The sequence below is a fragment of the Prinia subflava genome, chromosome 31, assembly GCF_021018805.1.
Source record: "Prinia subflava isolate CZ2003 ecotype Zambia chromosome 31, Cam_Psub_1.2, whole genome shotgun sequence".
In the NCBI taxonomy this organism is placed as follows: domain Eukaryota; kingdom Metazoa; phylum Chordata; class Aves; order Passeriformes; family Cisticolidae; genus Prinia; species Prinia subflava.
Window position 1 is genome coordinate 790,981 of NC_086277.1, and position 12,826 is coordinate 803,806.

The 12,826-nt window shown below is 60.7% G+C and overlaps 1 protein-coding gene and 1 long non-coding RNA gene across 2 annotated transcripts in view; one reads left to right on the forward strand and one right to left on the reverse strand.

Moving 5' to 3' along the window:
• The window catches only part of LOC134562853 (Fc receptor-like protein 4), a 120,892-nt gene extending 109,255 nt beyond the window's left edge, over positions 1 to 11,637 (reverse strand). Inside the window, exons 1-6 of the mRNA XM_063420459.1 lie at positions 10,223 to 11,637; positions 9,265 to 9,604; positions 8,703 to 8,966; positions 8,337 to 8,615; positions 6,655 to 6,957; positions 6,490 to 6,576 (exon numbers count right to left, since the gene is read on the reverse strand). Of these exons, the coding sequence (XP_063276529.1) occupies positions 6,490 to 6,576; positions 6,655 to 6,957; positions 8,337 to 8,615; positions 8,703 to 8,966; positions 9,265 to 9,568 (1,237 nt within the window). The 5' untranslated portion in view covers positions 9,569 to 9,604; positions 10,223 to 11,637. The remainder of the gene's footprint in view (positions 1 to 6,489; positions 6,577 to 6,654; positions 6,958 to 8,336; positions 8,616 to 8,702; positions 8,967 to 9,264; positions 9,605 to 10,222) is intronic.
• Positions 882 to 5,870, forward strand: LOC134562908 (uncharacterized). Its single transcript, XR_010083280.1, has 3 exons — positions 882 to 1,480; positions 1,564 to 1,647; positions 2,030 to 5,870. It is a non-coding gene; the product is annotated as an uncharacterized LOC134562908 (long non-coding RNA).
• Positions 11,638 to 12,826: the final 1,189 nt, after the last annotated feature.

Here is a 12,826-nt window from a genome sequence, read left to right on the forward strand (position 1 = left end):
GAGCACCCCACGCCTCACACCTCAGCACCCCCAAAACCCTGCCCCAGGGAACTGGGGTCATAAATCCCCCTCCCCTCTCTTCCCAGAGCTCTTCATGGTGCCGGTGCTGGAGGGTACCTCCAAGCGCATCGAGGGGTCCCCCCTCAATCTCAGCTGCGTCAGCACCCCCAGCCCCCTGCAGCCCCGAGCCCCCCTCCTGCACCTCTTCTACCGGGATGGGCAGTTGGTGGGGGGCCTGCAGGGGTTCCCGCAGCTCCTGGTGCCCGCCGTGGGGGTCTCTCACTTGGGGAATTACAGCTGCCAGGTGCGCTCCGAGGGGAGGGCAGTGCGGAAGAGCAGCGCCCAGCTCGGCGTCACAGTGCGCAGTGAGTGCGGGGATGGGCACAGGGAGCCCCCACACCCCTGCCTGGAGACCCTCATTCCTGCCCGGACCCCCATCCGTGTCACGAGTCCCCCATCCTTCCGGGATCTCCTGCCGGCTCCCCCAGCCCATAGTGGGTACCCCCATCTTCCCCTGTAATCTTTTTCCCATCCCCCCGTCCCTCCTCGGCTCCATCTCTCACCGGGTCCCTTCAGCCATCCTTGAGTCACCCCCACCCCTCTCTGACCTCTCCCCACAGTCCCCAGGTCCCACTGTCTCCTCCCTGCTGTCCCCCCACTCCCTCTCCAGGTGACCCCTCCCTGAACCCCCTGTCATTCCTTGGGGCTCCTGTCCAGCCCCACCCCAGCTCTGCGCTTCCTCTTCCTCACTGGGGCACCCCCGCCCCTCTCTGACCCCTCCAGGTCCCTCACTGTCCTTTGTTGTCCCCTCTTGCAGGGGTCCCGCTCTCAGGGGTGTCCCTGTCAGCACAGCCCCCCCGGGGGACAGGTGGCACTGGGGGATCACCTGGGGCTGAGCTGCGCGGTGGCCGCAGGGACAGGTCCCCTGTCCTTCACCTGGCACCGGGGGGGCTCGGGCACAATGTTGGTAACTGGGCCCCACCTGGAGCTGCGAGACATTGGAGACAATGATAGCAGCCACTATCACTGCCGAGTCAGCAACGGGGACAGTGTGGCCGAGAGTGTCCCCCTGAATGTCACCGTCCTGGGTGCGAGAGACCCTCGGGCTGGGGGTGACCCCACCCACAGCAGCCCCATCCCACCTTGCCTGGTGCCAGCCCTGTCTGTGTCCCCACAGCGCCAGTGGCCAATGCCACCATCACCCCCGGTCCCCTGTCACACCAGGTGCACACAGGTGACCCCGTGACACTGAGCTGCTCGGTGCAGGCGGGCTCAGCCCCTGTCACCTTCACCTGGCTGCACAACGGGCAGGAGGTGGCCCGAGGTCCCGTCCTGGAGCTTGGTGACGTCAGTGTGGGACATTTGGGCATCTACCAGTGCGTGGCCACCAACCAGCTGGGACAGGATGGGCACCGCGTGTTCCGGGCACTCAGCCTCAAGCTGGCCCTGGAGGTGACACCACAAGGACACTGGAACATAGGTGGGGTCACAGGGAGTCACCAGGGAGTGCTGGACCCCTGGGGTGATGGGGGATCCTGATGTTTCCCTCTCTGTTTCTTGCAGTGGCCACAGGGGTCCGTGGGTCCCATTTGTTCCTGGTCCCGCTTGTGGCTGTCATTGTGGCCTGGCACCGCTGGCACTGCCTGGGTGGGTGACAATGAAGGGACGGGGGTCCCGGGTAGCTGTAGGAAGCCCCACAATGTTGGGGAGTGACAGGGAGGCAACCAAAGCCCCAGAATTGTGATGTTGGCAGGGGGTCCTGTGGGGTTTGGGGAGGTGCTGGAACCTCCTGCAGGGATGCTGGGGGTCTTTTCAGGGGTCCTGGGGGAATTTGGGGGTCTCTCTCCCTGCCAGGCTTTGGATCCTTGAGGCTGAGTTGGTTCGAGGAAATGGGGAATGAATTCTGGGGGGTTTCAGGGATGCTTGGGGGTCCTCATGGGAATTGAGGGTGCCGTGGGGGTTCAGGAATCCTGAGAGGGGGCAGGGCCCTGGGGACCCCACAGTCACCTCTCCCCCCTTTCCTCTGCAGCCTCCAGGAAGCACCAGGAAAGGTGAGTGAGGGTCTCCAGCTGTGGCCCCCCTTTTACCCTCACCCCACAACTCTCCATCCCCTCCCACACATCCCCTTTATCCCCTCAGGGCCCCCCCGGAGCCCCCAGCCCCCCCAGAGGAGGGGGAGGTTCTGTACACCCATGTCACGAGCACCAAACAGACACGGCGTGAGTTCAGTGCTGGGGAGACAGTGACACGTCACCACCGGTGTCACCCCCACCTTGGTCCCCCAACTGGTGTCTCTTGAAGGGCCCCCCCATGTCACCGTCCCCCAGGAAGCCCCGGTGGCCTACATGGAGCCGCCGGGACCCCACGGGCGACTGCGGAAGCCCAGTGACATCTACGAGATTGCACCGTGACACTTGGGATGTCGGAGTCCAGGACACCCCTCTGGCCGCCCTGGAGGGTTTGGAGACCGGACAGGGGGGTCTGGGATCTGTACAAGGGGCTCAGCCAGCCTCACACAGAGCCCAGGAGGACACTGCCTCTGATCCCTGCCATGGGAGTGAGTGCCCACGTTGTATGAAGAATCACAACACAAGAGAATTCGAAATGAGTAGTAGTTAGTTTATCACAGACTGTGAATGTAGAATCTAGGATTTTTAGTGTATGGCTTTGAAGAGGCAAGATGAAGGAATTGGGGAGTGTTCCTGTCCTCCTTGTTCTTGTTCTTTTCCCCCATTTTCTGCTGAGTTGGATCACAAGGGTTAGGTTAGAGTAGAAATGACATGTTAACATACGTAGTAATTATTGGTAAGATTTTGTAAATAAAAAGTTTGTTGTGGATGGTGGTTAGACCAGAGCAATGGAACAAAGGGTCCGGGACCCTCTGACCCGCCCAGTCTGCCACGTGTCCTGCTCTGCTCGGGACGCCCTGCAGAGCTGAGAAAGAACTGAGAGATAATGAAAGAATAAACACCCTTGGAGGCACAGACTGGCAGACTCTGTTTGTTTTCTCTGGCTCTGGACCTTTCAGGCAAGAAAAGCTCGAAAACCCTCCACACCTCAGGGAACAGCAACTCCGAGGAGAACCTCAGGGGACAGCAACCCTGAGATTGGGGGGCTGGGGGGCACTGGGGGTCCTCACCCATGGGCAACCACCCATGTGGGTGCTGCCACTAAAAACTGGCCCTGCCAGTGGAGGTCCCCTGCGCAATTCCCGGCATTCCTGCCCCACCTGCATGGCCAGGTGCTGTTCCCGTGGCCACCTGCTCCAGCCTCAGCCGCTGCTCCAGCTCGGCCTTCCTTGCCGGCCAGCATCCAGCACTGGCCACATGGCTCAGAATCATGCCCAACACCAGCAAAAACCACCAAGAGAAACTCTTCTTGGCAGCCAAAATAGCTCCCTGTGGGCAGACCTGGGGGCACCTGTCCCCCAAAATGTGTCCAATGCCCAAAACACCCAGGAAAGGCACCAGAGCCGTGTGTTTGTGCTCAGGGATGGTTTAGGGGCACAGCTGGGCATTCGGAACCCCTGCCCTAATTACATCGCCTCTTTAAGGCTCGGCAGCACCCAAAGCAGAACAGGAGCATTGGACCAACCACCTCCAATTTCGCCCCATTTTGCCCTCTCAAGCCACTGCTCCTGGCCCCGGCTGTCCCTGTGCTCCAGCTGCAGCCGCAGAGCCCTCGGGGCCAGCCCTTTTTCCCCCACACAATTCTCACCTTTGCAGTAGCTCTAAAGCTGCCACAATCCAAGCCAAGGGGGCAGGGGGGACCCACAGGTGCTGGCTGCCCCCTGGGGCTGGCCAGAGCAGGGCTGGCCAATGCCCATCCCTGTGCAGTGGGGCTGGGCAGTGGCTGGGCCCCACACTTGGATGGCCAGTGGCTTCCAGGAGGAGGAGTTGGGGAGCTCCTTCCTGCCTGGGGCTCCATTCCCCAGCTGCTCTTGCCGGCTCACATCCTGCAGGGGACGAGTTAGAATGGAGAAGTTTGGAACAGGAGCCCTGATCCCTGCAGCTCCTGCTACAGCTTCAGAGTTTTTGCTACTCTTCCTTTGCCCCCCTGGGCTGTGCCTCCCCCGCCGTTCCAGCTGCCACTCCCAGGGTTCCTGCTGCAGTCCGTTTTGCCATCCGCAGTGGCTCCGTTCCCCGCTGCCCCCACCCCGTCAGGGAGGGAAGGAAGCTTCTCTCTCTCTCCCGCCGGTGGAGTCTCCGCTAACCACGGAGAGAGACGGCCGAGCCCGCGCCACAGCGCCCCCTGCAGCCGTGGGGGAATCATCGCACCCGCCCTGCCCGGCCGGGAGCCCCCAGTGCCCCTGCCGGCCGTGCCCGGAACTGCACCGGAGGGGAAGAGCCTGCGGCCGAGACAGGGCTGGGCCTGGGTTTGTGCTTTGGTTTGATGTTGCTGGTGGTGCTGTCGTTTGTTTGTCTTGTTTTACATATTCTAGTAAAGAACTGTTATTCCTTTTCCCATATCTCTGCCTGAAATCCCTGTAATTTTGAAGTTATAATACTCTGGAGGGAAGGTGGGCATATTTTCCATTCCAAGAGAGGTTCCAGCCTCCCTTGGCAGACACCTTTCAAACAGGATACCATCCCCTTGGCAGCAGAGGGCACGGCACGGTTTGTCTTGACATGGAGCAGCATCCAGAGCTCCTGGAACTGACTGGAAACTCAGCCCCACCCTGTGCCATGGGCTCATTCTGGCTGCTGTAGAAAAGGACGAGGCACCAGAACACCAAAAGGGTCTTGATAACATCGCTGTGTCAGGAACATGGCAGAGTAGCATTTTGGGATAGGGGAGAAGAGAACCCAGAGCCCCTTGAAGGCCATTTTGGCCATCAGAGCAAGGAAGGTCCAGGGCCCTGCCAGTTTCCTCTGCTGCAGGAAAAGTGCTGGGAGAAATGTCCAGGGTTTGTTCCTTTTGGGGAGCTCTCCCTAGAAATTGTTCCTTTTGTGACCCTTTGGATTCTTAACCTTGTTGCTGTTGCTGCTGGTTTTGTTCTCTCTTTGCTGTTTACAGGAAATTTTTCTTCTCTCAGCCCTTTGAGATTTTTGCCTTTTGTGCCTCCACTGCCAGGGGCTGGGGCAGCAGACCCTGATTTTTAGTGACAACCCAGAATTGGAGAATCCCATTCCTAAACACCAACAGAGCTCAACAAAGCAACACATTTCTGCCAGTTTAACCAAAAAGCTGCATTTTGGTCCAATGACAGGGAAATGAGTCCTGTGTATCCCTGGCACTGGAGGAGAGATGAGGAGCCATGGGTGTACTGGGAGTGCTGAGAGGGGGATTGCAGAGCCACTGGGAGTGCAGGGGTGCTGGGAGACAGAATGGGAAACACCTGGATCTACTGGGAGCAAGGCAGAGGCACTGGGAGGGGAAATAGGGAGCCCCTGGGGCTACTGCGAGCACTGTGGGGAGGGATTGGGGAAGTCTGTGAGGGCACTGGGAGCACTTGGATGTGGAATGGGGAGCCACTGGTTGTAGTGGAAGGGGGGTGGGGAAGGCCTTGGGGGTTCTGGGGGCATGGGGAGCTCTGGGTGCCCTGTGCAGCCCCACACGTGACCCCCAATTGTGCCCACCAACCCGTGACTGTTGGGCACCCACGGGAGCAGTGGGGGGGACTCACGTGTGGCTGCCCATGGGTGGGGTCTTCCACTGCCCCCCAGGTCCCCCAGAGCCCCCCAGTGCCCACCCGTGCCCTGAGTGTCACAGCACGTTCCTGTGGATGTCACTGAGTTCCCGCAGTCGCCCGTGGGGTCCCCGCAGCTCTGCGTAGGTCACCCGGGGATCCTGGAGTGTGGTGGCATGGGGGGACGCTGCGAGAGACACTGGCTGTGGGATCTGGGTGGGGGTGACACTCTTGGGGGACGTGTCCCTCTGTATGTGTCCCACCCTGTGCTCACCCCCCATCTGCTTGGTGCTCACGACGTGGGTGTACAGCACCTCCCCCTCCTCTGGGGGGGCTGGGGGATCCAGGGGGGCCCTGTGGGGATAAAGGGGATGTGTGGGGGGAATGGGAGCTCTTGGGGGGTGGGGTAAAAGGGGACAGTGTGGTTTGAGCCCCCCACTCACCTTTCCTGCTGCTTCCTGGCAGCTGCAAAGGAAAGAGGGGAGGGGTAACTGTGGGGTCCCCAAGGCCTCCTCAGGAATCCTGAAACCCAACCAGACCCTCAATTTCTCCCAGCTCCCCTGAGCATCCCTGATGCCCTCCAGAACCCCTGAACCACCCCAGTGCTCTGCCCACTTGAACGGCCAGAAGTCCAAGCCTGGCAGGGAGAGGAACCCTCCAAATTCCCTCAGGATCACCAAAAGAACCCCCAACATTCCTGCAACACCCTCCAACAAAACCCCAAATCCTTGAGAGCCTTGAGCAAAGGTTCTGAGCACTCAGCACTGCCCACGTCAGGGGTTGTGTGTGCCACCCATCACCCCCACGTTCTCGGTGGCCCCCACCTCCCCAGAGCCCCTGTTGCCCCCATTGTCACCCACCCATGTGGTTCCACCGGCACCAGCCAACAACTCCACCCACGAGCAGAACCAGGAAGAGGAGGGACCCGCCAACCCCAGTGGCCACTGCTGGGGACAGAAGGGACACGTCAGGGTCACCTGTCACTCTGGGGGTCCTGCAACCCCAAATACCCTGTGTGACCCCACCTGTGTTCCAGTGTCCTTGTGGTGTCACCTCCGGGGCCAGCTCGGGGCTGAGTGTCTGGAACACGCGGTGCCCATCCTGTCCCAGCTGGTTGGTGGCCATGCACTGGTAGGTGCCCGAGTGTCCCACAGTGACGTCTCCAAGCTCCAGTACAGGACCCCAGGCCACCTCCTGCCTGTTGTGCAGCCAGGTGAAGGTGACAGGGGCTGAGCCCACCTGCACTGAGCAGCGCAGGGTCACGGGGTCACCTGTGTGCACCTGGTGTGACAGGGGACCAGGGGTGATGGTGGCATTGGCCACGGGCACTGTGGGGACACAGAGAGGAGTGAGGCTGGAGGGAGGGGCTATCAATTGCTGTGGGGGAATGAGAGAGTCTGCGTGGTAGCACCTGGAGTCAGAGAGTCTCCTTCACCCAGGACAGTGACCCCATGGTTGTGGGGTCCTTCATGTGCTGTGGGGTGAGGGTATGTGATGGATGAGGGGTGAGGGATGAGGATGGGATGAGGATGAGGTGAGGGTGGGATGAAGGCTGCTGTGTCCAAAGGTGTTGATGGCTGTCACCTCACTGGGGGCGTGGAATGACATGGGTGAGATGGGATAGGTCTGATGAGGAACATCAACGGGGGCATCACCCCAATCCCAAGGGTCTCACTCCCCTGGGAGGGTCACGCTCAGTAGGGTGAACGTGACCTAATGAGGCGTGGGGCATGTGACACAGCAGGCATCAGGGATCCATGGCTGAGATGTCCTGGGTGGGGACACCTGGAGCCAGATTGTCCCTGTGACCCTGGGCTGTGATACCAAGTAGTGGGGGCTGTGACCTGGGGTGGACTGGGGATGGTGTGGGGGGATTGAAGGAATGGGAATGTGTGGAATTGGGGACTCTGTGGGTGGGATCATGTTGAGCCCAAGGGTACCGCTCGCCCAGGACAGTGAGGTTCAGTGCAGGGCTCTCAGCCACGCTGTCCTGTCACTGGCCCCGTCTTGGTGTGGCTGCTGTCTTTGTCCCCAGTGTACTGCAGCTCCAGGTGGGGGCTGGTGCCCAGCAGTGTCCCCAAGCTCCCTAGTGCCAGGTGAAGGACAGGGGACCTGTCCCTATGGCCACCACACAGCTCAGCACCAGGCGGTCACCAAGTGCCACCTGTCCCCCGGGGGGCTGTGCTGACAGGGACACCCCCGAGGGCGGGACCCCTGTGAGTGGGAGGGGACACAAAAGGGACTGGGGTCATGGGAGGAGTGGGGGACACCAGGGAGCAGTGAAGGACTCAGGGAGGGAGAGGATCAGAGAGGGGTGGGGGAATCCCAGTAAGGAAGAACACGGCCCAGAGATGGGGCAGAGGATTGGAAAGGGCTGGAAGGGACCCCAGGGAAGGGTGGGAGATTCAGCCAGGGGACAGATGGAGAGGGTTGAAGGGAACCACAGGGAAGGTTTTGGGCACCCAGCCAGGGATGGTGGGACCTGTGGACAAGGGAGGAGAGAGGTGGGACCTCAGAGAAGGAGAGATGCATCCAGGTTCACCCCAGGGAGGGGTGAGGGGACCTGGTGATGGATGCAGGCAACAGGGAAGGTGCTGGGAGGGCCCAGGGACAGACCTGGGAAGGCAGGGCGGCAGGCAGAGGGTTGAGCAAGGATGGAGGAGCTGGGAGGGCTGTGGGGGCTCCCCGTGCCCATCCCCGCATTCACTGCGCACCGTGACGCCGAGCCGGGCACTGCTCTTCTGCACAGTCCCATCCACTGAGCGCACCTGGCAGCTGTAATTCCCCGAGTGGGAGACCCCCACGGCGGGCACCAGGAGCTCTCGAGACCACTGTGGGCCCCCCACCAACTGCCCGTCCCGGTAGAAGAGGTGCAGGAGGGGGGCTCCAGGCCGCAGGGGGCTGGGGGTGCTGAGGCAGCTGAGATTGAGGGGGGAGCCCTTGATGGGCTCAGTGGGACCCTCCAGCACCGGCACCGAGAAGAGCTCTGGGAAGAGAGGGGAGGGGGATTTGTGACCCCTGGTCCCTGGGGAGGGACTGTGGAGTGTTGGGGTGGCGGCTGTGAGGTGCTCACCATCCACTGTCACTGTCACAGGTGCTGACTGTGCCCACATTGACAGCTTGGAGTTCATCAAACCCCTGCAGTGGTAGCGGCCACTGTGGTTCAGCTCCAGAGGGGGCAGGGAAAGCTCGGTTCCCCTGAGGGACCCTCCTGGATCCTTCTCATCCTGGTAAAATCTCACCCCGGTGACAGACAGGTCCCGCCAGCTCCGGTAGCACAGTGTCACCGTGTCCCCCTCCAGCACTGGCCGTGCTGGCACCTGCAGCACCAGCAGATCTGTGGGACAGAAGGGTCCCTTGGCACTGAGGGGCTCGAGAAAGGTCCAGGGTGGGGGGCCATGGCACCAGGGACATCTGGGTGGAGTCTCCATTGCACAGAAGGATCCCAGGGACAGCAGGAGCAACCCCGTGGCAGAGGTGTCCCCATGGGTGTCCCATCCCCCTGGGATGCACTGGGATGTCCCAATGTGCAGGCGACTGGCTCTTGCCACACGAGGGATGTGAGACCACCCATGGAGTGGAGCCCACCCAGACCTATCACAGGGCCACCGTAAACATTTAACATCCCCCCTCACCTTGTAAGACTGTCACGGGGGGGCTGAGCCCACTGCTGGGTCTGTCACACCTGTAGGTACCACTCTCGGTGTCAGTGACATTGTCTCCTCTGTTCTGCCCCCACCACTGCCCGTCCTTGTACCAGGTGGTGGCACCGGTGGTCCCCGAGCCCTGGCAGGTCAGTGTCACCCAGTCCCACTGCACTGCTGGTGTCCAGGGGGGCTCCACCAGGAGCTGGGTGGTCTGGGTGCCTGCAGGTGACAGGAGACACCTGCCTGCCAGGGCCACCACGGGGCTGGGGACAGTGGGGCAGGGACATGGCATCCCCCGAGGACTCACCAGCAAGGCCGAGGGTCTGGGCTGGAAGGGAGAAGGGACAGGGCTGGGTGGGGGTGGCCCTGCAGGGACAGCAGCACCCGGGGGATGAGGTGTGGTGTCTGTCCCCAGACTGTACCCAGTGCAACACTGGTGTAGCATGGAGGTCTTGAGGACAGGGACACCTCGGTCACCCTGGGCTGAGGCAGGACATGGGGACACTGTGGACACCCCATGCTCGCACAGGTCACCTCCACCATCCTCACAGCGCCTGTCCCCACAGCCACATCCCCATGGCCCTGTGCCCATGATCCCATTCCCATGGCTCCTGTCCCCATGCCCCATCTGCATGGTACGTGGCCCTTGTCCCTGTCCCTGCATCCCTGTGCCCCTGTCCTTGTCCCCACTGCTGCCCCAGCCCCAAGGTTCCTTTTGCCACATCCTTGTCCCCACATCTCTCTCCCCCTGTTCCTGTCCCCACATCCCAGTTCCCCTGTTCCTGTCCCCAAAGCCACCACAAAGCCCCAGTCACCTCCATGTACTGGCTCTGCTGGCCTTGGGGACCTCAGGGGACCCCGCAGCCCCCCTGTGCCCCCTCCCCACCGCTCTCTGACTCACCAGGGCCCATCCCTGGGGTGCCAGGCCTGTGCCCTGGGCACTCACCCTACAGGAGCAGTGCCACTTTCCCGGTCATCCCCATGTCCCCGGCCATCCAGGCTGGCTGTCACATGCTGCCAGGAGCTGCTGTCCCCTGGGTGGCGGTTCTTTGGACAAAAAGGAAGGAAGAAAGGTCACAGCTCGTCCCCACGAGTAGGTGGCCCCTGGTGGGGGCAGGGTGGCCACAAGCTGGGGATGGGCTGTGGACAGGGTGGGGACAGGCTGGGGACAATGCTGGGTGGCACATGGTGGGACATGGGGCTCTCAGGAGTGGGGGACTCAGGAGTTTGGGGAGCCAGGGATGGATGTCCAGGGGAATGGGGATCCCAGCAATGGGGGGACTCAGGGGTAGGAGTGCCAGTGGAACGTGGGATCCAAGGATTTGGGGACATGGGAGGTGGGTCCTGGGGATGAGGTGAGGGAAAATGGGGGGTTACATGGGAATGGTGGAGGTGCCAGGAGAATCAAGTTCCTGGAACGTGAAAGGAGATTATAGGTGATAGAATTTGGAGAGAATATTCCTCGGGAATGGGGGTCTGGGGCCATGGAGGTCTTAGGGAGTGGCAGTCCTTGGATGGGGCTCCCAGGGAGGGGGAACATAAAGAATGGGGATCCCAATGCTGAGTTCCCAGGGGCATGAGGGTCCCAGGGATGGGCAGTGGCTGGGTGGGCCCGTGGGCTGCAGCTCCTTCCCTGGGTGCCTCAGATTTTGGGGTAACCCAGAGCCCAGCACAGCCCACTCAAGGTGCTCGTGGTCTGGGGGCTCAGCTCAGCCAGATTCTGAGGGGCTCTGGGGTTGTGTCCCCCCTGAAGCTCAGGGGCTTTTCCCTCTCTTCATTTCCATTTCCTTCCTTTTCCCCTCAGTTTCGCATCTCTCAGTTTGTGGCTCAATGATCCCGGGTAGCTCCTGAGCAGGGAATGAGTTGGGGGGACACTGGGGAAGGGGAAAGTGGGTTCTGGGGCTGTAGGAGGATATTTGGGGGCTGTGGGGGATGGGGGTGTCCGGCTGTGCACACCAACACTTTCACTTCCTCTCTCCTGCAGCAGAAGGAAGAGGCCGTTTGTGCTTTGGTCACACGAGGATGGGTTCTGTCCTGGGAGGGCTCATCCAGGGGAGTCCTGTCCTGGGGGGTCCAGTCCCAGAGGGGGACACGTCCCAGCCAGGGGGGTCCTGTCCTGGGGAATGGCAGCTCCAGGACGGTTCCAGACTTTTCCATTCTCGCCTGTCCCCTGCAGGGTCTGAGCCGGCAGGAGCAGCTGGGGAATGGAGCCCCAGGCAGGAAGGAGCTCCCCAACTCCTCCTCCTGGAAGCCACTGGCCATCCAAGTGTGGGGCCCAGCCACGGCCCAGCCCCACTGCACAGGGATGGGCATTGGCCAGCCCTGCTCTGGCCAGCCCCAGGGGGCAGCCAGCACCTGAGGGTCACCCCTGCCCCCTTGGCTTGGATTGTGGCAGCTTTAGAGCTGCTACAGAGGTGAGAATTGTGTGGGGGAAAAAGGGCTGCCTGTGGCTTGCTCAGCCCTGCAAGAAGCACAAAAGCCAATGGCAGCCCAAGCAGTGGCTCTGGGAGGGCCTTTGATGGTTTGGAGAGCAGGGCTGGCTGGAAACCGCCCCTGCAGGGGCGGTTGTGAGGGAACCAGCTCGGAAATGCAGCAAGGGATCAGTTTGTCCCTCTCAGCAAGGGGCTGAGAGAGCCCCAGAAGTGCTGCAAATCCCACACCCATCTGCTCCACAACCTGACTGGGACCCTCCTTCTTGAACAAAACCTGCAGCCCTTTGGAACCTCCTGGGAAGAATGTTTGGATTCTGCACGGGGACACCAGAAGGGAGGAAAAAGTGTGGAAATATTGAGCAGGGGCTCCACACGTGGGTCTGGGGAGCAGGGGTGTCCCAGCAGGAGCAGGGAGTGCCCAGGCAGGGGAATTCAGGGCAGGGTGGAGTGCATTTCCCAGGGAAGCACAGCCTGAGGGACACACGGGCATTTCCACAGATCCCTGTGCACTGTTCCAAGGATGGACTGAGTTTCTCCCCTTTTGGGAGTAGAACCCATGGGAAGTAAATCAAGATTCAGGGTGGGAATGGGAAAAATGGGAAGAGTTCCTGTATATGGCCCAGCCAAAGCCTTCCCCATGGGCTGGGTTAAGCCCAGCAGGCAGGGAACAATGCCATGGACCTGCTGGACACTCAGGAGATTCCACACGGTGTCAGCCACAAGCAAACGCTGCTGTGGCATTCACCAATGGGCTCCTAAAGGGAAGCAAAAAGTCTCATTTCTCTGTGATTTGTTTGTGTTTTATTTGTCAGTTAATTGCTGGGAGAGCAACAATTAAAAGGATTATCTCATCTAGAGAACTTTATACCTTGTCAGTTTGATTTTTGAGTTTATTTTTATTGGGAAAAAAGTGGTGTGAGTAAAGATTATTTCCTTTATTTCATGAGTGTAAAATTTCTTCTCAGCCAATTGAGCATCAGGGAAACCAAGCAAATTTAGCTTGGCATTTACCATCCTCAGGGCAAGGTTGTTTCAGGTGCCCCCTTAAGTTTGGGCACCCCAGAGGTCACAGGGCCCCACTGGGGACATAGGGAATGCTCAGCCCCCCCAGGACAGAG